This window comes from Quercus lobata, chromosome 10 (genome assembly GCF_001633185.2).
Source record: "Quercus lobata isolate SW786 chromosome 10, ValleyOak3.0 Primary Assembly, whole genome shotgun sequence".
Taxonomy (NCBI): domain Eukaryota; kingdom Viridiplantae; phylum Streptophyta; class Magnoliopsida; order Fagales; family Fagaceae; genus Quercus; species Quercus lobata.
Window position 1 is genome coordinate 63,843,908 of NC_044913.1, and position 23,596 is coordinate 63,867,503.

Below are 23,596 nucleotides of genomic sequence, written 5' to 3' on the forward strand. Positions count from 1 at the left end.
GTTTTTACACTTATTGAACTTTCATTTTACAACAAAATAAGTATTATAAATAAATCTTAAAAAAACATAAAAATAAATTCAAATAAATTTGCAAATGATGAGCTTACTGCACGGGACATTATCTAGTCTCTAGGAGAGGGCATCCTTTAAACTCCCAAAGCTACTTTAACAACCTTGAAAAGCAGAACCGAACCGGCCAAACTTTACGACCCTTGAAAATGAGAACCAAAGTCACCCTTGACTGATTTGTTTATTGACTTCTTTTTCCATGCCTGGAATTTTTACACGGTTAACGTAAAAAGAACTCTAGAAACTCTGCGAAGGGAGAACGAAGTTAATAAACAAATCTGTATACAGTAATCATTACTAATTATATATATATATATATATGTATGTATGTATGGCTTTCTACACCGACTACACCTGAGCTTTCTTGATCATAAACACTCATAAGCAAATGGCTCATAGTACCAGACTCGCCATAGCTCTAGTTCACATATTTACTTGGTCATTTCTGTACATTCTTGAAATAAGCAATGGCCATGAGAGTGATATGTACTGCCTGAGGTCCATTAATGAGTCACTACAAGACCCTCACAACCACTTCAAACATTCATGGGACTTCAGCAACCGCGAAGAAGGTTTCTTCTGTAATTTTGTTGGGGTCCACTGCGGGATGCCTGACTCCGCTGTTGAAAGAAGAATATTAAATATCGATCTCAGGAGCAAAGAGCTTAAGGGCAACTTCCCTCGAGAAATCAAAAACTGCTCATTTTTGACGCATCTCGACCTGTCAGGTAACGAGCTTTCAGGCACCATCCCTTCTGACATATTTGACTTCCTTCCGTTTCTGAAATTCCTTGATCTCTCCTCCAACAACTTTACTGGTGAAATCCCAAAGAGCGTAGTGAATTGCCATAGTCTAAATGTCCTTAGACTTGACAACAACCGGCTAACGGGACTTATTCCTCCAAAAATTAACGAGCTTCGGAGTCTTGACAAGTTTAGTGTTGCTAACAATCTCTTGTCAGGGCCTGTGCCTGTGTTTTCCTGTCATAAAATTCCCTCAGAGAGTTACGTAAATAATCTGGGACTTTGTGGTGCTCCATTGGAACCTTGCTTGCCTTCTCCTAAGAAGTTTATTGTTCTATTCAAAGAAGGATTTGTGGTAGGCTGGAGTATTGCTATGGTCTCGGTGGTAGTTGTTATGTTCCGTAATACGCTAAGATTTCTTATGAAAAAGGCAACAACCAAGAAGAACAAGAAAATAAAGAAAGCAGTGATTGGAGCCGGAGGAGCCCGATGGTGTTTTACTGATGAAAGAAGCAGGAATATGATGGTAACCTCTCTTAGATCCTGTTTGTTTCTAATTTATGTTTCTTTTGTCCAATACATGATTGCAAAAGACTATTTTCAAAAAGAAAAAACGACAAATATATTTGTATCCTAGTTACAATCCAAAACAATGTTAAAAACATCAAAGAAGCCCTCTTACACTGCCACAGAGAGAGCTTTACTTACATATTCGTGATCCTTACGTTTCAACATTAAATGGTCATCCTTACTCACTGCTTCTCTCCCTTTGAAAAATTATGTTATGAGAGCCCCTCTTACATTTGGGTGCCACAGATATTTAGGGAAAAACCAAATACGACAGGGGTGCCTCATGAGATGAGATTTATTACTTGTTTAATATTTGCAAATAATGCTCCTCTCACATGGTCATAAATCCCACAAGATTGGGACCCATTTGTACGTTAGAGGTTTATTGTATGCAACTATTATACAATATATCACCTCCATGAAATGATCTCCAATGAGATACTTTCTCCCCAATTTTTCATGAGTAGGCACTTCGAACAACCACTTAAAAGAAACATCTATGTTAAATTTATTTTTATTTTATTTTTTTATTTATAAATTTTGATTAGCACTAATGCAAAATGACAAATGATTTGATCCACAGATGTCTCAGATGGAGAGAACTGTTATCAGAATGAGCTTTATAGAAATTAGCCAGGCGACTGGCAATTTCAACACACACAATGTCATTGGATTGGGAAAGATTGGGATGATGTACAAGGCAATGATTCCAAATTGCTGGCCTCTTGCGATTAAGAGGTTAACTAATTCTCAATCTCATGAGACACAATTCTTATCTGAGCTATCAGCTCTGGGTATATTGAGACATGATAACCTGGTTCCCCTCCTAGGATACTGCAGCGAACAAAGCGAGAAACTTCTAGTGTACAAATATATATTGCATGGCAACCTTTATGATTGGCTACATGTAGGAGAAGGAGAACACAAGGATAAGATATTGGAATGGCCTTCGAGGACTAAAATTGCGATTGGGATAGCAAGAGGCCTATCATGGCTTCACCATAAGTATGATTTCCGAGTGGTCCATCTCAACTTGGGTTCAAACTCTATCTTATTAGATAAGAATTTTGAGCCCAAGATATCAAATTTTTGGGGGGCAAAAATATCAAGTTCTGGAGGCTTAATGTTCATGAATTCAAATGTCATCGGCACAAGAATTAGCTCTTTTGTAGACAGTGGGGTGTGGGAGTTGGGTTTTGTTAAAAAGGATGTCTATGACTTTGGAATTCTACTTCTTGAGCTAATTACAAGAAAGGAACCCACTGAAATTAACAGTTTTTCATACGGTTTTAATGGGAGTTTGTTTGATTGGATAACTCACCTTTTGAGCAATTCATCTGATATTTACAGTGTTATTGATAATTCTCTAATTGGTAGAGGATTTGATGGTGAAATCTTTGAGTTACTTAGAATTGCATGTACCTGCCTTAACCCCTTCCCTAGTCAAAGGCCAACAATGCTTGAATTGTACAATACAATAAGTACTTTTGGGGAGAGAGATGGCATCACAAATGACTCTGAGATATTGATGCAACCTGAAATTGCTATTGCAAGTAGCTCAATTGAAATTAATACAATAAGTACTTTTGGGGAGAGATATGGCATCACAAATGACTCTGAGATATTGATGCAATCTGAAATTGCTATTGCAAGTAGCTCAAATGAAATTGTTGAGCTAGAAATTGCACAGACCAATTGAAGAATGAAATACAAAGTGTAGCTTTCACATTTCGAAATATATGTAACATATTTGCTGTCCCAAACGTTATTTGGGTTACGTTTTCTTAATGTAATATTTTTTCTGCCCTTCACTGTCTTTTTGTAATCTTTATCCCCTGAAATAAGAATAAAAAAAAAAAAAAAAAAAATGGGATTCTAGGGGGTTTTGGAGCCACTGCAGTGGGAAGGGAAAACCGGCATTTGCTGAGGTTACAAAGAGAGACTAGTTGTATAATTGTTTTTCAAGTAGAGTATTGTAATTGGTTCTTCCAGTGAATTTTTTATGCAATCAGATACTGGAGTGGTTTTTCTTTGAAGGAATTCTTCATTGGTTTTCCATTTGCCAAAATGTTGTGCTTGGCATTTAATTATTGCTTTGTGCACTGGATACAACTTTAAAAAAATAAAATAAAAATAATCTTCTTGTGTATGGAATTCCTAATAAATTTGTGTGATCTATCAATAAGTCCACTATATTATTATTTGAGGTGAAAATAGAATTTTCCATTTGGTATTAAATAAGATTTTTTCAACATTATAAATCACAAAAATGATTTGAACATAAAACCCCTTTTCAATAAACTAAACTCTGCCTACAAAGTTCTGTTGATTAAAAACTTCTGAGGATAAATACGAAAAGGAACAAAAGAAAACAATTTGTGGGGACATATATCCTCCACCCAAATTGCGCGAAACCAACAGATTGTTGGACAAGCTCAGAGAAATTTCGTTTACATGCATTAATTTGACAGCATTGTTTATTGACTTCGTGTTCCATGCTCTGGAGTCTCAACTAGCGTTCTTGACGGTGCAATGACTTGGAAAATTAGACTCAGCTACCACTTTTGTACACGGCAATTAAAAACCCTCATTACTTATACAGTAGTTTAGACTTGGCTTCAATTTTTATATATTCTTTGAAGCTCCAAGAATTAATGGAAATGATTTGTTTTCCAATCTGAAATTTCCTGGAAAGGATTTTGTTTCAATTAGCAACTACTCAACTCAAAAATCTTAACAAAATCAAAACTTTAAAATAAAAATTGTAAATTGCAAATAGCACCCCTAAAGTTTGAGGGTGTTTAGATTTTACACCTCTGAAGTTTCAAACTTTGGATTTTAGCCTCTGAAGTTTCAAACTTTGGATTTTACCCCCTAAAGTTTGGAAGTGTTTGGATTTTACACACCAAAATTTTGAAACTTTAGGGGTGTAAAATCCAAACACTCCCAAACTTTAGAGAATAAAATCCAATTACTCCTGAAATATAGGGGGTAAAATCCAAATTCTAAAACTTTAGGGTGAAAAATCCAATCACCCCCAAACTCTACAGGTGTAATTTGCAATTTACCCAAATAAAAAATAAAAAAATCATAGTCAGCCCAATATTAGAGTACTAGCATCAGGTGTTCTAAATGCTAAATATTTAGTATTTAGAACACCAAATACCAAAAAAACTACTATATGAGACATTTCGAATGTTATATTAAGTCTGTATTTGGATTGGAATGAAAAATTAAAATTATTTCACTATTCAACTTATTTTTGCTACTATTTATGGATCTCATTGTACTTTTTGGCACTATTCATGGGTCTCCTGTACTATTTCAACTAACTTTTACTTTTATCTATAGTACTTTTAGTAATAATTTTTCAGTTTTAACAAAATAAGCGGTATCCGAACACACCTTAAAGTAGCAAAAGTAAGTTTTGGTTTGTGAAATTTTATTTTATTTTATTTTTTTGCAACGACTGATGCTTTTAATACCATGATCAATATTATTATGTGTTTTTTTTTTTTTTTTTGGTAGATAATTGCATTTTAATATATTAAGAAACAATGATTTTGTGTATTGATCATGGTCGATAGTTAGTTATTAGTACTATGTGGATACCTATTTGGATTTTTTTCTTCTTCTTATACTTTGATCCTCCAAGCTTGAAATCCTAGGTTTGCCCTCTTCACTATTTTTCACAAATTTGCTTGCTCATTTTTGAATATTCTTAACATAGGCATAGGCTTAGTGACTGCTGGAAATCAATTGAACATTCACTTGAAGACCCTTACAACTACCCTAAATATTGATGGAGCTTCAACGACAAGGTTGAAGTTTCATCTGTAAATTTGTTAGGGTCGAATGCTGGTACCCTCATGAGAATAAGGTCTTAAATCTCAAGCTCAGCGACATGGCGCTCAGGGGCCAGTTCGCCTGGGGCATTAAAAACTGCACAAGTCTAACAAGTTTAGACCTCTCAAATAATGTACTTTCAGGACCCCTCCTATTTGACATAGCAGAGTTAATCCCGTCTCTCATAAGCTCCAACCTTTCAATCAACAGATTTTCTGGCGAAATCCCGAAGAACTTTGTCAATTGCAGTTATCTAAATGTCCTTAAACTTGACAAGAACCAACTAACTGGTGAAGTCCCTCCCGAATTAGGCATCCCTGGTCGTATTAAAACTTTTGGTGTTTCTAACAATATGTTGCCAGGTGTTGTCCCTTACTTTGTCGATGCCAATGTTCTGGCCGATTGCTTTGCTAACAACAAGGAACTTTCACAAACACCTTAAAGATGTAAATAGTGTTGACTAAACTTATCAACTTGAACTTTAATTTACACTTTTACACAGTTTCAGTAAAACTATCAACATCAGATACATGAAGTACTTAATCACAATATGCTGAGACTCATAGATTCGTAATAGAAATAAATATTCAAAAACTCAACAGTTCAACCAGACTAAAGAAATAATTTTTTTAAAACAAAAACAAGAACCAAAAGGAAATTGTAGTGACCAAGAGGCAAAGGCCACATGGACAGGCATGGGTGCAGTGAGGTGAGGGCTTGCTGTAGACAACTAAATTTCTAGTTTGAAATAAATCAAACAAGTAAAATAGTTGCACAAATGTGAATTTGTATTGATGAATATGTGGTACAATTCTCTGAAATTAAAAAAAGAGTGATCCTCTGATTTGATTTCCTTGGAAGACTTGTTGATTGGAATTTGTAATAATGTAATTTTGACTCGAACACAAAATATTCTTCAATTTGGCTGAAGGATGGATCGAAGACTCTTGAAACAGAATCACAATGAATCTCTAGCTATGAGCTTGTTTGAAATTCTTTGTTCTTCGTATGTTCTTCGTGTTCTTGGTGCGTTCTTCGTCTTCAAAGGTTTGTGGTGGAAGTTCTTCAGTGCTTTAGAGGCTTGAATCCGTAGAGCTTCGTTGATTTATGGTTTGTTGAGGTTTCTGGAGGCTTTTGAGCTTGATTTCGGTAAACTTTAGGATCTAGGCATATAATTTGGATGATTCTACTTCGAATGTTATTCGATTTTGAGGTTGAAGTTCTTGAAGGCTTTGATGCTTGATTCTTGTAGAGCTTCTGTACTTCTGAGTGCTTCTAAATCTTTTCTGATGCTGCTTATGCTCTAGTTGGCTTGGTCTCTTTTTTAAATGCCTTAGGAAGGCTTCCATTTATAGGAGTTTGGGGGTGGGTGAGTGACACATGGCAGAGTCTAATTGGTGACACATGTCACAGCCTGATTGGTTCACTTATGTCATCGCTTACACACGCTGGATTGGTCATGTCATCACTTACATGTGCCAGATTGCTCATGTCATCGCTTACACGTGTTGGATTGCTTATGTCATCACTTACACGTGTTGGATTGCTTATGTCATCACTTACACATGATGTGTGATTGGTTTTTGCATGCATTTTATGCCTCTATTTCAATGACACTTGGTGAATTTCTGTTGGTTTCTGAGTAGTGATAGCAAAACCTAGCAACAGTACGTGACTCTTTATAATTGACTGTATTTTGTGGACTTGGTAGTATGATGTGTCAGCTTGTGATAGGTCGGGAATTTTCCCTCTCTACACTTGCAAATATGGATTCTCATATTACTTGGGAATGGAAAAGTGGAATGCCTTATATGTGGGTTGAATATATAACTATAAACAACATGTTTTCCCTAGCTTTATTCTTGGGAGAAACAGAAAATATTGTTAACATGAGGATTGGGGTGTTACAAATGGTATTAGAGCTTATACCCAACTAAAAGTGTGGGGGACCCACACATAAGGATATATGTTCTTGTAAGAGGATGGATTTTAGTGACCCATAAAGTTAAGAGGCACAGGCAACATGGACAAGCACGGGTGCAATGAAGTGAAAACTTGCAATTCATGGAATCTCACGTTACTTGGTTGTGGTAAAGGTGAAGACCATAAATGTGGGCTGAATATCTAAATGTGAATAACGCGTTTTCCCTAGTTTTTTTCTAGGAAGAAACAAAGTCGTGAGGAGTATGGGCCTCAAAGCCGACAATAATGTTGGCATGAGGATTGGGGCATTATAGAAATATTTGAAAAAAAAAAAAAGTTGTTAAAGCTTTTTTAAACAAGAAAATAGTTTAATGTTGACATAACTCAATAATCCGTTTGTTTTAATGAAAAACCTTATGTGAAGATAGTTTTCGGTATTTTTTTTTTCTGTATTTTGTAGTAGCAAAAATAAAAATTAGTCAATAGAAAACTATCTATTAACTTCCTTTATTCAACTTGGCATGAGATAAAGTTAGTTGCAACTAATATTTTTTTGAAAACTACTTTATCTCATTTGAAACTAAATAAGAAAAACGGTTTTATCTCACTCAAAACTAAATAAAGGAAGTCAAATGGTAGTTTTCCAACTCATTTTAAGGCCATTACCAACATTAAAAAAAATGAAATAATTTTCAAGAAAATATTTTTTTGGAAAATGAATAATTTTCCATAAAATGTTAATGTCCAAACAAGCAAAGCGTAAGTGTGTGTTTGACTTCAGTTTCTTTAGTTTTTTTTTTTTTTTTTTTTAATAATTGTTTTTGTTGAAAGTGTTATAAATTATACTTAAACTTTGAAAATGTGAAAAAAGAAAAAAGAAAATTTATGTTTTAATTTTAAAAAACTTCACATAAAACCTAAAAACTTATCAAATAAGTTGTAGGCAAACAAACACTAAGTATGAAACAAAATGATTTACTATTTTTTAAAAGTAAACTTATATTGTTTTGAGCTAATGTGACATTTAATAACTAAGAGCTTTATAGCTCAATTAATTGGTAGCTCATTATATTTACGCTTGCGTTTTCTTGCGAAGCACTGACTAGCAAATGGCTCTTCATAGCTGTTTTTCACATGTTTGCTTGCTCATTTTCGGATATTCTTGACATAAGCATTGGCTTAGTGACTGCTGGAAATCAATTAAACATTCACATGAAGACACTTACAACTACCTTAAATATTCATGTAGCTTCGACAACAATGCCGAAGGGATGCTGGAACCCTGATGGGAATGAAGTCTTAAATATCCGACTCAGCGGCATGATGCTCAGGGGCCAGTTCCCTCGGGGCATTAAAAACTGCACACATTTTACAGGGTTAGACCTCTTGGCTAATGAACTTTCAGTTTCAGGACCCCTCTCATTTGACATGGCTGAGTTAGTCCCATATATCTCGAAACTCAACCTCTCCCGCAATAAATTTTCTGGCAAAATCCCGATGAGCTTTTCCAATTGCAGTTATCTAAATGTCCTAGACTTGACCACAACCAACTAACTGGTGAAATCCCTCCTGAATTAGGCCTCCTCAATTGTATAAAAGTCTTCAGTGTTTCTAACAATTCATTGAGAGTGTTGTTTCCATTTTCTTTGTCAATGCCTCTATTACTTTGGCCATAATCAAAGTAATAGCTATTTTTGTGTCCCAATTATGTGTCTTTTATGATTGAGAAGCAAAGGAAAAAGAAGATGGCACTGTCCGAGGGGAGGAGTACTAAGAACGAAGATAAAGAAGCTGATTAAGACAACCACTTATCAGTCGGAGAAAATGGGCAAATACCCTTTTTTGGGAAATTAAACATTCGTTTGCCCTCTTTCTGAAACTAAATAGGGAAATGCCCCTCTTTTGTAACTTGACAATAGAGAAATCAAGTTTTAATGAATGACTTGATATTTGTATGATCGAGTTAGTCTGACCCTTCGGGTTTTCCCCAATAAAAAAATGTTTTTGTAGATGTTCATAACTCGGGAAACGGAAAGTCGAGTTTTTTTCAGCAGTTTGAATCAATAGGACCCTAATGTCTCACAACCCCTATTCAATCACTCGCTCTCCCTGTACACTCTCTTTCCCTCGCTCTCTGCCATCACTCTCTCTCTACACTCTGTCTCTCTCGCTCTGTGATCAGGCTTCCCCACTCTTCCTCGAGTCTCCATCAGTCGTCGTTGGTTCCCGCCACCGCTGATTACAGGTACGATCCTCTCCCTCTAAAATCTTTTCTAATGTTGGTTAGTGTTAGGTTGCGTTTTGTGTGGGATTTTGATTATTTTGTTGAAACTTAAGAAGTAGTAAATTTACTAATGAAGATGAGAATTTTGGTTGTCTTTTATATGCTGCAATGATGATTTTCTCATTAATGAGTTTAAATGTGCTTGGGGTTTTGATGAGGGGTTTTGGCAAATCGAGTGGTGTTGTTTCAGTGATGTCTCTGGGTTTAGTACAGCAACAAAGAGATTAAGTTCTTTGATATCCCTTAAAAGTTTTAGTACTCATTGTTTTTGGTATATCTAGGTTGTTATAAATTTCATTATTTCTTGGGATTGACACTACTTTTGTTGTGCATATCAGTCCAATGTAGAAAATTTTAAGTAACTGTACTGAAAAAACAAATTAATTCCCTGGTACCCTCAGCTTATATGTGCAACTGTATGGCTAGAGAAGCTGATATAGCAAGCATAGAAGTTCTTTTGCTTGCAATACAGCTCCTATTTGTTTTAAATTGACCATATGGAGGGGGAGAGGAATAATTGAACATTCAATGGCGACTAGACAATTGGTGAATTTGAGATTCTTGTTTGATCCGTAAAATATTATAATATTGTTTACTCTAATTCTTTATTTAAAGAATTTGGAGAGTGAGTGCCTGCTTACTAAGGTTTCTCTAAATCAAGGTGGTACTCTTCTATAGGAGCACAAATATGTGAACTGTTTTTTGCCCCCTTTTATTTTGAGTTGGCTAGTTACTATGGATTAAGAAATTTAAAATCTTTGTGTAAATGAAAATGGGTGCTTCTATTGTGGATATTTCAGGCCCCATTTGTGCAGTTGTAACTCATTCCAACACTCGACATGTTTCCCTGGTTTCTTTTTCTATTGTCATCCATTTGCACTCATCACAAGTTTTTAGAACTTAAGATTTGCATAGATGAATTTGTCATTCGCTCTATAGAGTATAGCCTCATATGATATTTTGCATTAGTCAATGGTGAGCAAATAGAAATGATTAGCATGCTTTATACATGGTTTTTTTTTATCTAAATATGGAAGTTTAGGTATGTGCTTCCTTATTTGCACTCTTCTATTTTTGGGTCATGCTTTGGGATACAAGGGTTTTTATGAATTTTTTTACCTGTAAATGAATCTGTTTAATATGTTTAAGTAAGGTATGTCTACATGGGATGGTGTTTGATGAGGACGTAAGGAATGATCTTTCTTTATCAATTGATTTATTTATTTTCTTCAAAATGTGTCAGGTTGTGTGTTTTTTCTTAGCCAGACTGCAACTTCGTTTTTGTTAATTGAAGTCTAGCTATTTGTTTTCTATATCATCATTGATATCATTTTCTGTCAGGATGGAGACCACTGGAGTTTTATACTTTTATAATTTTATTATGTCTTGCTATTTGTTAGTTAGAAGTTTTGAATCTTGATGTGTCTACAAAAGGTGAAATTGTGATTCATAATCTTGATTTGTGATGACGTGTCTACACTCTATAGGGAGGGGAAATGTTGATTTTCTGATGCAACAGAGTGTGTAGAATTCTTTAATCTTTATATATGAGGACATAAGGCAATAATCTGTTTTTATCAATTGAAATCATTATTCTTTCCCCAACATGCGAGTGCCTCGGTTAAGGAAAAAAAAAATGATTGTCTTTAGTTTGTCAGCTTGCAACTTGTTTTATGGTAAACACTGATTTTTCATTAGGTCTTGCTATTTATTGTTAGTGAAAAGACTTTAACTCATGGTTTGTCTACGTGAGGGAAAATTGTGATTTACTTTTGCTGCAAGGTTATGGTGTAGAAGTGTTGAATCTTTATTGTTCTTGGGCAATATGAAAGCCCTTGAAATATTCTTTTGATTTCACATTTTTTACCGCTGAATGTTTGAATGTTATCTTCTCACTTGTTCAATTTATTTTATGGATTTTGTTTCTTGGCAGTTTTTTTAAGGCATATATGTTTGATCCTTTTTTCTTGATCACTTTGGTCCTCTTTATTAGGTGCACAAATATTTTAGGTGGTGCACAAAAGTAATAAGGAAAAAGTTAACAACGAAAAAGTGAACAGAGCAAAGAAAAGGGTGTTGTTCTCACATTCATTGAGGAGTCCATTTTTTAAATTAATGGTGGGGTTCATAATAAATTTGAGAGGAGGGGGTTTCATTTCTTCGTATTTTAGGAGCACTTAAATTTTTAGATTTTGGGGTTCATAATAAAGCTTAGATTTTGGACACATTTTTAGGGACTTTGTAGAGGAGAAGAAAAAAATATTTAGTTTTTATGACGGTTGATTATAGTTCTCATAAAAGTGGTGTTATAACTTAAATTTCCATAAATAGTTAATTAATAATTATCCTAAGCTTTAAGAAGTGATTTAAATAGTTTTGAAATAATTTTTTTTATGGCAAGTTCTTATTTATTTAAGAAGTGATGTTGAAAATCTTGTGCTCAAAATATAATGTCTTACTGAATCTATGCTTTTATTTTATATTAATTGTGGTTTACTTGTTAGAAAATTGCTAACAATGTATTTGCTGCCATGTTAGATATGCAGGCACTAGATAGAGTGCGGCCTGGACCCGATGTGGATACCCAGTTGGCCCAGCAGCCGAATCATCGGTCAAGTCCGCTTTGGAGGTGCGCCGCTGACGAGGTATGTAGTAGTATTATTAATACATGTTTGTTTTATAATTACCTCGTGTTTAATCTCCTAACACAATACTCGTCCGTGTGCAGGAGGTGCCTGGCATGATAAAGGTTCAACGCCGTAAATGTGTATTGCCACAGGGTGGGCTAGATCCACGTATCATGCAACACATAGATGCAGCAGGGTTGACTGGTTTATTCAAGGTTCCTGATATGGAGGTCGACCACGCCTTGATCACGGCGTTGGTTGAGCGGTGGCGTCCGGAGACGCACACGTTCCACTTACCCCATGGAGAAATGGGTATCACCTTGCAAGATATGGAGGTGATGCTGGGGCTTCCGGTGGATGGGTTGCCAGTCACTGGGAAGACAGACTACCAATGGAGTCAGCTGTGCGAACAGTTGTTGGGCCATAAACCTCCACCCTCTATACCAAAGTCAAACAAGTCTACCCTTGCTGGGGCGAGGATAAAATACACCTGGCTTGATGCACAGTTTGCCGATCCCTTAGCTGCGGACGCTGGTGACGAAGTCGTGCAGCAACATGCCCGCTACCACCTACTTGTACGGATGGGGGCCCTCTTGTTCATGGACAAGTCTGCGGACCGGGTCTCATTGGTGCCTCTGCAGTTGCTCAACCCAGTCAGCAATGCGAGACGGTATAGCTGGGGTAGTGCAGCATTGGCCTGGCTGTATAGGCAACTTTGTGGTGCATCGAAGAAGGATGCGATGCAGATTGGAGGAGCACTCTTGTTGGTGCAGCTATGGGCCTATTCAAGGTTCCCACAATTATGCCCTGTTGTGAGGCCGCCTCTACTGCCAGTGCACTCAGGGCCCCTTGCCATTAGGTACGTTCATTGAGTTCTCGTTATTTGTCTCTTTCATATAATTAAAAATATGCCAAACTAACAAACAAAAGAAACTTATCAATGCTTAGTATATGGATGTGAAATATAAAAGCAAAGTTTGTTAAATGTAAGGTTAAATGTAAGGTTTAGTAATGAGCATTTGTCGACACCCCATGTTTGGTAGGTGGAGCGGGCCAAAATGCACCGCAGAGCATGCCACACACGTCCTTGCTGCGTACCGAGCATCACTGGCTACACTACGGGCCGAGCAGGTATTCGGTTAATTTAGTTTGAATTCTTATGACCACGTTTCCCTCAATTCTTATGACTACAGGCCGAGCACGTTTCCCTCAAATGCACCGCACATGCTTTTATTTTCGTTTCCCTCAATTGCATGACCACGTTTTTATTTTTATTTTAGTTTGAATTCTTGGATTGTTGTAGGAATGAGTTGATTTCATAATACCATCCCATCATTTTGTTTGATACTTGGATTTCCATCCCATCATTTAACTCAATTGGAATGTCCATCGTGAAGTACTTCACATTAGAACTTCCATATGTAGCACCTGCATGAATACGACCAAACATAAAGTAAAAAATTCTTGAATGTTAAATCAAAGGGTTTTTTCCAAATTGGGTTGGATTGAAGGGTTTTTTCCAATGCAACCCAACTCACATGACTCAGGTTAAGTTGGGTTAAATCAATGGGTTATATATAAATTTAGTCATATATATATTAAGTAGAATTTGGCTATATCCTTCATTATGTACGGAAACGTTTGTGATTTACACCGAAAAAAGAAAAAACACAGAATAAATTGTCCCTTTTCCAAGATGTTTGAAGCATGTGCAACATGCGCAAAAGATTGAGCATGAAGTCTTGGTTTAGTGCAAGACAGTGAGTTCAAACTTGTGTTGCAACCAAAAAACAAAAACTCCACCAATTGTTACAAATGTCATTAATCTGATGCAATGAATAGAAGACGCACATATTGGATTATGTAATTGGTTATAATTCAATGAGAAATGAATTTACCTAAGAGTATACCAAAGATAATCAGATTTGTCTTTGGTTGTATTTGTGTGCTCAAGTAATTCATTTGATTTTAATGATGCATCTTCGAAACTCACGATGACATCTTTAAATTCTTTCCAGCTACTAACTGAATCAAAAGTTTGTGTTCATTTACTGATTATGTCATTATACACCGTTTCAACCTATTTAACACGAGAAAATAGAACTTTTAGCCTGCTATGAAAAGAAACTAAAAAATTTCAAAACAATATTTCTTAAGACTTTATATAAGGCGAATGATTGTAAACGCAGAAGATATCAATTAAATTCTAAACAACAAATTTCCTACTATAAACTTGACAAATATGGGTCTTTTCAGAACAAGGGAATCAAGGCATATTAGAATACAAATGATATTTTCAAAACGCAAACAATATATGCTACAAATTTGATTAAACAAATAAAATTTAAGCTTGTACGGTTTGTAATTAAGCTTGTACAGTTTGTAATTAATTAATAAAATGTTATGAGCCTAAAACCATAGTTATTGCTCTGCCTAATAAGTAGACAATTTAGTATTTCTTCTTCTAACATAGGGGTATCTAGGATTACAAACATTGTTATTGTGATGCAAAAAACATTGTTACATTGTAAGTTATAAATTACCTTTGCTGAATTGAAGGTTATATTTTTACAGTCTAGTAGAATACTGTTTGACTTCGATTTACGTATTCAAGTGGTATATTTTGAATATGCACAACCTCGATTGTCTTCTTGGAAAACAATGGCCTAAGTTTAAAGAAACAAATAATTGTTAATCAGTGATATATGAGAAAACATAAAGACGCTTGACACATTACCTCTTGTTGTTGACCTAAATGAAAAGTTAGTTCGTGCTCCTTGCACCAAAGTTGGAGAGCACAATTTAATTGCAGCATGCAACTCCTTAAGTTGTCCCCACTTTAGTTGCCTTAATAGTCCTAAAATTATTAAAAGCTATGGATTATTAACGAGTACTTTATTCATATAATTTTAGAAGCGTGCAAAATATGCTGCTCACCATATTCTTCAAGAGGAATGTAATTTTAGACATTGACATGATTAGTTTGAGATAACTAAAAGGCATACGTAATTTCCAACACTAAAATTTATAAGAAATATATATTTACATAGAAATATAATAACAGTATTTGATGAGGATTATACCATGTAATAATTTACATAGCTTCCATTTCTTGCAATATAAAGTGCTACTTGAAATGCAATGTCTTCAGTAGACCTTATAATAGTCATTTTGTTCTCATTCATTGAAACATTGTTAATGACTAATGCAATTAATGTAGCACAATATTTCTATTACGATAAAAAGATTTTGCGAAATCATCAACTTGGATTCATCTTACAGCCATAAGGATGCTCTAGTACCCTCCTCTAAGTTTGGTTCAGATTGAAAACCCTAGTATTTGATGGTGTCAGTTAGCCTTGAACCTTGTCCAGCATATGAACATGGGGCTGAAAATGGTGGACATGAACAACCTAGATCTTTTAATATTTTTTGCAGGTCAATTTTGTTGTTCTTTTAGTTTCTGCCCAATAATCCCTGAAGATTTTGTGTACGACTAGAAGCAAGAAATTCCATGCTTTGCATATTACATATCACAAACATAATGTTAAATTAGTATGATGTCTCACTATCACAAACATAATCTACTTATGCAGATTGTATGGGAGCCGTACACGCATACGCTAGGCTCCCTACCTGCGTATTGCACTGCTGGGCAGCATATTTGGAGGGTCGAGGTGCCGTTGATATTCTTTTGGATAGTGGAGTGGCATCATCCTGAGCGAGTCCTCCGTCAGTTTGGGATGAAGCAACCAGTTCCAAGTGTCGTGGATACGTCGACTACCCTTCACAAGATATCCCTTCAGGGTAAATGGGAGAAGAACTGGGAGGTAGAACATGATCCCTTTATTCGGCCATGGGCCAATCGAGTGAATGTAGTTCGCGGGTCCGATCTCCTAGACGATGATGATACGTATCTCGTTGAGTACATGATGTGGTACAATCGCCACACAAGGCGGTACATAACACCAGAGTCTGCGTATTGGGAACTCATGGTGAGGCAACAATTCCTATTTTATGGATGAAACCATTGTTGGATTAAATATCCTCAGCAGCTTTATCATGCATGCAAAAGTCCACAATAATTATCATTGTTACATCTCTATAAGTTTCTCTGTCATTTTGTTTTAAAGTCAAAAAATACTGCATGACATGTCATTATGTTTTAAAGTCAAAATACTGCATGATTTAAGTTGTTCATAACAAACTGAATTTGTCTTGATCCAATTTGTTTGCATGAGGAATGGTTAATGGGCAATGACTAATGATGACCACACCTTTGTTCATATAATTACATTCAACTTTTAAAAAGGGTGGGTTGGGTTGGGTTTTATTGTATTTTATTTTATTTTTTGTTTATTTTTTTTTGTTTTTGGTTGGCTTGTACTTTAAAATGGACGGTGCAACTCTGTGTAGTAGTGATAAATTCACATTTCATGATAGTTTAGATAGCCTTTCCTCCAGAACTGATTAATGTATTACATATTCCTTGATAGATATTACCTCTAGGATTGGGAAGTCCCTTACTAAACTGTTGGTAGAATGCAATTCCCAACAGCTTAAAGGTCATTTAAAATCTTGCAAGTATGCAGCAAGGAGATGTGCATTTATACTAGATTCAAGTATGATATATGTTCTAAGTTTTTGGTACTTCCCTTATTGAAACTTGAAGCTTGCGTTTGATATTTTCAATTCATTTGATTTGGGCGTGTACGTTAGGAAATAATAACTTCAAAATATGTGTCCTGATTGCAATGTGATATTAATGGAGTTGTAAATCTGGTGAAGCCTAGATACAGAAGTGAAATTCTGATATTTTCACTTATGCTAAGATTGAACTTATGTACAACCAACTATACGTGTTTTTTAGAAGTATTATCTCAATGTTTAGATTGCATAGCGATAAACATAACAGGAAACTGAAAATTCCTGAGTGTTGGGTTCGAACTATAAATTTTTGCACAGGGGGGGCCAACCCCTATTTTTATACACTGTCTTTTTAAAGATGCTTCATAATTATAAGTAATATAAGGATTTCATTAGCTATTTTTGGTACTTTTTTCTTTTGATTTTGGAACAGATTTATCCAAGTTTTGCATCATACTTGCGTTCTTGCTTTTATGACGCCCTTGTTTTGTAGGTTCGGACGATGATTAGGTCTATACAGAGGTGCGATGAAGGTTCTGACATGCACACTGACCTTACATTTACACTAGAGCTTGTGGAGGAGCTAGGCCGACTTAAATTGGCGAATGCGCTTGCAGAAGCAGTTGACATTGGTACACAGGCCCCAGTTCGTGGCGGGCAACGTGGTGGGTCTCGTGGGGGTGGACATCGTGGAGGTGGTCAAGCTGGTCCCAGCCGTACGACCGAGTCAGCTCCCATCTACGAGGAAGGGAATGAGTCGGGTGCAGAAGAGGCATGGCTTGGCACTGATTGGGTACTGTCTGATGACGACGGCAGGACACCGCGATGCACGCCTGGCGATGGTGCTGGGCCATCCCATAGCGTCGATCATCAGGGCACTGTTCTAGCCCACACTACATCCTATGGTGCTAGCACGGACTATGAGGGCCCTCCTCGTATGTCGCCCCTAGTTTTCAGTGGATCTGCCCATGATGGTGGATGCATATTTGTCCCCACACCAGGCATGCCCACCCCACCTCTAGTGCATGTGGACCCCACCATGTTAGCTCCATCTCAAACCCCCCACGGAGAGGCTGTACAGATTGAGCAGATACCGACTGAGGACATTGAGCCAGTGGAGGCTTTACGGAGATCGTGACGCCCGCGTGCGCATGCTCTTGATTGCGGGACCAGTGATGGTATGTACTTCGTCTACACTTCCCATCTTCTTGAGCTACTTCTACTGTGCATTTGATTGATTATGTTAATTTAATTATGCTGTTGTGTCTGATGAAACAGGTAAGATTAGACCTGTCAGGGCATATGGGCGGAAACGAAAAGATCATTAAATGCCTTAGTGTATGCTTATACTTCCTGCCTATAGGTGACTGCATAGTTACGTTTCACTTTTCTTCTAAAGTAGTATTTTTTTTTTAGACCTAACTGCAATGGTGGACACGAAAAGGCCATTGAGCCGGATTGTCCCTGTGTGCTTATTCTTCATGTGTATAGGTGACTGGAATAAGCATGCAAAATGTTCTACTAATTGGGGAGAATCTTGGTGGCTGTGCATCTATTTTTGGATCATTGCTTAGGGAGAATACTAGCTGTCAATGTGTTTGTTGTCAAGAAATTGATATTTTGGAGAAAACCCATAAGGCGTGTTGTATTTATTGATGTATTAGGAAGTTTTTCTGCACTTGGAGTTTTGATTGCAAATTGACAAATGTCTGGATTGGTATTCATTTGAAGCCAAACTTTCTTGTGTTTTTGTATGTTGTTAGCTACAGTAAAGTGGGTTGTAAGAGAGTAATTTGTTTTTTTTATTTTTATTTTTTATTTTTTTGAGAAACAAATGTGTGGCATTGTTGATAAGCAAGAAGAAGTAATTTGATACTTTCCGTAAAAGAGTTTCATGACGAAGTTTGTGCAGATCAATGGCAAAACCAACTCCTTTGTAGCAAATCATTTATCCGAGTCTCTACAATGCTTGGCTAGGTATGTGTCTCTCTCCTAATTTTCTGATTCGCCTTCCCTAAAATTCCTAGATTGGTACATCCTCCTTCCCATTTTCTTATTTTTAATCTCCTTTAAATCCCCTCCTCTCTAGAATGATTAGATCTGTGTACATTTGATTACAAGTTCGTTTGTAGGAACTTTGGAGAATAGAATTTATATATTTTTTTTTCTGAGTTCTAGAGCAGCTCACAATATAACTTACCTAAAGCTGAAAACGGCAAAAATCTTAGTTATGTGTGCATGTTTTGTTCCTTTCGCTTCTTGGGGTTTGTAATTGTTATTTAACATTGTATATATTAGCTTTTCATTTTGGTAGCAATTTGGGAACCCAATGAGAAACAAAAAATTGATCATTGATTTTTTCATCAATTAGCCTTCTTATTTTATGATTTTCAGTATATATATATATGTTGTGTGTGTCATTGGCCAATGAATCAAATCTTGTCCATCATTTGCTTTAATGAAATGATGGAGGCGTTCATTGCTTGAACTGGGGATGAAATAGCCTAATGATTATCTTGAGGGCATGGTATCCGTTAAAAAATTAAAAAGTAATTGAGTGTGTTTTCTATTCTGGTTGGAAAAGTAATAGGATTTAAAGCTGCTCACTCTTAGTGTTGTACGATGGTTACTCACACCATCAGAGCACACTCCTATAATTATTGCATTTGCACAATAGGCTTGTTTTGTTGAATTTTGTTTGTAGTTTCGAGAGATACTTATATGATGATATGTGTTTGATTTTACATTTATGTAATTCAAGAAAGTGGTTTAGTTGGCCTCAAGATTGGTGGTTTGATTTGCACGGTGGAAAATCTTATATGCAAGGTTGAAAACAGAACCACCGTCCGGCATTCATTACCAATCTGACTGGTTTTGTATTTATCTTCACATGATTGAGAGTTGAGTTATTTGCTTCAAAGTTGGCTTTATAATATGCATATGGGTGTTAGAGGATGCTAGAATTGAAAAAAATTTCCAAGGCTTTGCTTACCCTTCCAAGTAGTTGCAAGTCTATGTTTATCCTCTATTTGGTTGAATGCCTTGCTAATCAATTTGCTCAAAATTTTATGAATTTTGGCTAACCATTTTAGCGAACACATTCTCTGAAGATAACAAGGTGGAGTACAAATTATAGATCTTGATAATAATCTCAACCATTTCTCTTATATGTTATTTTTCAATAATTCATCAATATTTTATAGGTTGTTTTATCTGTTGAATACATGGTTGTTCATGCTTCTAATTGTATAGTTTATGCTCAGGAATTTTCATTTTTCCTTGGAAGGAAATGCAGTTAAGACCATTGAGCTGACATATCAACTGGCATGTGACCTGTAGAAGAAGAATGAGGACTTGTCTGCTCTAGAAAATGGTATGCAGAGTAGCAAAAATATTTTGTAGAGAATGAATTGCTGAATTATTGCTTCGTTGCTGGCATTTATCTGGTTTTTCATTAGACAATTTGTTATTGCTATAGGACTTTCTCATTTACTTGCTTATGAAGGGCTGAATAAATTCCCAGCGGTTCATCTGCTTAGCAAATAGTTGCTGAAACTTTGAATTGGCCTTTTCTATAAGTAGAGTGCAAACACATTGGTCTTTTCTATAAGTAAAATACTAAATCTATGCATGTTCTCGCAAATGCTATAAGAGAATAAATACCTAATGATCTCAACTTGTGAAGGTGGGAGATTTTGTCTCACCCCATTGAGTCACAAACTTAATTTAGGTTGTTAGACATTCTTACTTTCATTATAAACTTAAGACATTTTCTCATCTATAAGGCTAATTTATTCTGTTGGGGCTTCTAGGTTCGAGGGTCTTTGAGTTTTTACAAGGGCATTACACCAAACTTTCCTGAAGAATGTTCTCATTCGAAGGGAACCGGCCTCCATCAAATTGGCCATCTGTGGGTAAAGTTGAAATACATGGTTTGCAGGTAACTATTTTTTTTGATTTAATTTAAAAATGTATAAGGTTCTTATGCTGAGATTCTAAGAATATATTGATAAAACAAATCAAATATAGGCTGATGCACTTGTTCTGAGGGGGATCAGTTGCACATTTGAGGAAGGACACAAAATACGTATTGTTGGCAGAATTGGCAGTGGCAAGACCACTCTCATAGGTGCTCTATTTCGTCCAGTGGAGCTAGCTAGAGGGAAGATATAGTAATGTATCTATTGAAACCTGTAGTATTCCATGTAATGTTCACTTTTTACGTAACTTTGAAATTTTAAGTGTTCATTTTTTTTTTCTAATTCAGAATAATATTACAAGGTACATCATAATTTTAGGGTTTTATTTACTGTGTTTGGGATTCAAGAACCTTTATATAGTTGTGTTATTTGTTTTTTTAGTTGATTGGTGTCAATTTTTATTCATGGTTATTTTGTTCTGGACTTTCTATATTGTGGCTATTAAAATTTTCAGAATTGACTTGAAGAATTTAGATCATTTTCTAATGTTGGACGATTTATCATGTATGAATAATTCCAATCCTATCTTTTTTAAACTTTGAATTTTCTTTGATTGGTATGGATTGCAGTGAATCCTCCAACGAGGAGGATTTCCAAATCGTTCATGTAGAGGTTATGCAATTCATTGTTGTTTTTGACGTCATGTACATTCGTTAATCGTGGCTCATTGTGTATAGGCTGATCTTGTATTTTGTAACTACACAATAATGGACTGCAGTGAACCAAATAGACGGGGTACGACCAAAGTTGACTGAATAGGATCAAATAGAGTAAATAGAATGTAATACACCGATTTTCCTAGAAACCACAGTGGACCGAATAAGACCAAAGTAGATATAATGGACCGAACAAGACCAAAGTAGTCCAAAAACAAAAATAATAAGGTTATTTTTCCATATATACATATCTGCCAGTGAAATAACTGGAAAACGACGACACTTCTACTTAAAGCACACACGAAAGTAGTTACTTGCAAGTATACATATCTTACTAAATACCACAACAAGAAGTCGTACTTTTGCATTCATGCATCCGTACGTTGTCTCGTGGGTGCATCAACTTCATCATCCCCCACAACATGGGCCACCACTTCATTCAACATGTTTGCACTCAACCTTGCGATCCTCCTTGCATGGTCACGCTCCTCAATGGCAACTTCCGACTGATACCTTAACAAAGTGTTCCTAATGTCTCCACTGCCATAGTTGGTTCCTTCGCTTAGAGAAGTGCTAGGTGGAGTTGAGGTTGATATGTTTGGAGTTTCCCACGATGTAGACGCACCACCATGCACGCCCATACCATTACCATGCAAATACTCCATGTATGCAGCTTCGGCTTCCCTTCGATCTTTATATGATTTGTGATTGGCGTTTGGGAATTTATGAACTTGTCTTCTTGCATCTAGCCAAGTGTCGTATATGCCTGGAACACGACCGTTAAACATAACATAGGTACGTCCCATCCTGCTCTACAAACACGCAATGGTGGGAATTCTTTGCACCAGAATGTGGTTGCACCTTCTAACGTGTGAAGTGCGCTTTTGTAGAGGAAATTGAGCTAAAACTCGATTCTAAAGAAATCGAGTTATAGCAACATCTGCCCCTACATAAAATGCGGAGTTACAAGTAACTCGACTTCTTAGTAACCGAGTTTCTGAAATGCCGTCATTTCAATATGTCTTGTCAACAGTAACTCGATTATTTTGGTGTCGAGTTTTATATAAAATCGATTTCATCAATATCGAGTCATGGTTGTCCCCCACCCACATTTCAGAATCCATGCACGTGTCTGGCTCTATCTATGCTGAAAACCTTCACTGTCTGGTCTCTGAAAAAGAAAGCCTATGAGGTGAACAAAGTTTGCTAACTCTTCTGTCATTTTCCTTGTCATTATTGCATCCTCTCCAGGCGTGCTGTTGTTGTGGTCCCATTCTTCTTTGTTCTGGCACATCTTCCCTGACATGTATATATTCACTTACATAACTACTTATAATTGGATTGACTTACATAACTACTTATAATTGGATTGCCATTTTAAGGACAAAATGGGATTGCTTTTTACAACTGTCTTATTCTGACATTATGTGTGTGTGTATATATACATAAATGTATGTATGTATAGATATATGTATATATAGACAAACGTACCTACCCATATCATAAGATGTATATGTGGCATGAACAAATATATGTATACACACACACACACACACACACACACACACACACACACACACACACACATATATATATATATGTATGTATGTATGTATATGCAAATATATGTAAATATAAACAAAGCTACCTGCCCATTTACGATCACATGTATATATATATATATACACACACACATATATAGGTATGTTTACATATAATGTATGTGCTTAGGGCACCAATTTTTTGAAACATTTTGTTAGGAATTGCAAAAACTGTTAATGCATTGAAAATCCTGAAAAAAATTGTCGAAAAAATGATTAATTATTGTGTGCTCTTATGACATACATTAGCAAAATCTTATATGTGTGTGTGTGTGTGTGTGATAGTGACATTGTATACATATTGTTCCTAAATATGTATAGATATAATAATGTATATAATAATTATTTTTGAGAATTTTTTTGGGAAATATGTATCTAATCATTCTAAATAAACATATATATAAACAAACATTGTACGGTGAATTCATATGATGACATATGCATTCATTCATATATATTAACAATGATGTGTAATGTATACTGAGGTTTAAATTGTATGGCTCTTTCAGTTCTAAAAGGCTTTACTGTGTGGGTTCTGAAAAAGAAAGTCTGCGAGGTGAACAAGTTTTGCTGACCATGTTTGCATTTTCCTACTCCCTATTGCATCCTTACCAAGCGATATTACAAACACCCTGATTCTTTGTTATGG

The 23,596-nt window shown here is 35.9% G+C and overlaps 2 protein-coding genes across 2 annotated transcripts; both read left to right on the plus strand.

Annotated features, from left to right (window-relative positions):
- The first annotated feature begins 457 nt into the window (after positions 1-457).
- On the plus strand, positions 458-3,082 carry LOC115965214 (probably inactive leucine-rich repeat receptor-like protein kinase At5g48380). The gene is made up of 2 exons (XM_031084390.1): positions 458-1,339; positions 1,967-3,082. Exons 1-2 carry the CDS (start codon positions 458-460, stop codon positions 3,080-3,082), a joined length of 1,998 nt encoding a protein of 665 aa, XP_030940250.1.
- A 2,205-nt stretch (positions 3,083-5,287) lies between these two features.
- LOC115965215 (probably inactive leucine-rich repeat receptor-like protein kinase At5g48380) lies at positions 5,288-5,671 on the plus strand. The gene has a single exon (XM_031084391.1). It carries the CDS (start codon positions 5,288-5,290, stop codon positions 5,669-5,671), a length of 384 nt encoding a protein of 127 aa, XP_030940251.1.
- Positions 5,672-23,596: the final 17,925 nt, after the last annotated feature.

Excerpts from the sequence above, each read along its gene's own strand:
- LOC115965215 (XM_031084391.1), top strand. The coding sequence starts at position 5,288 with ATGGCGCTCAGGGGCCAGTTCGCCTGGGGCATTAAAAACTGCACAAGT.
- LOC115965214 (XM_031084390.1), top strand. The coding sequence starts at position 458 with ATGGCTCATAGTACCAGACTCGCCATAGCTCTAGTTCACATATTTACT. Across the intron at positions 1,340-1,966 it reads AAAGAAGCAGGAATATGATG|ATGTCTCAGATGGAGAGAAC; the intron begins GTAACCTCTCTT and ends TTTGATCCACAG.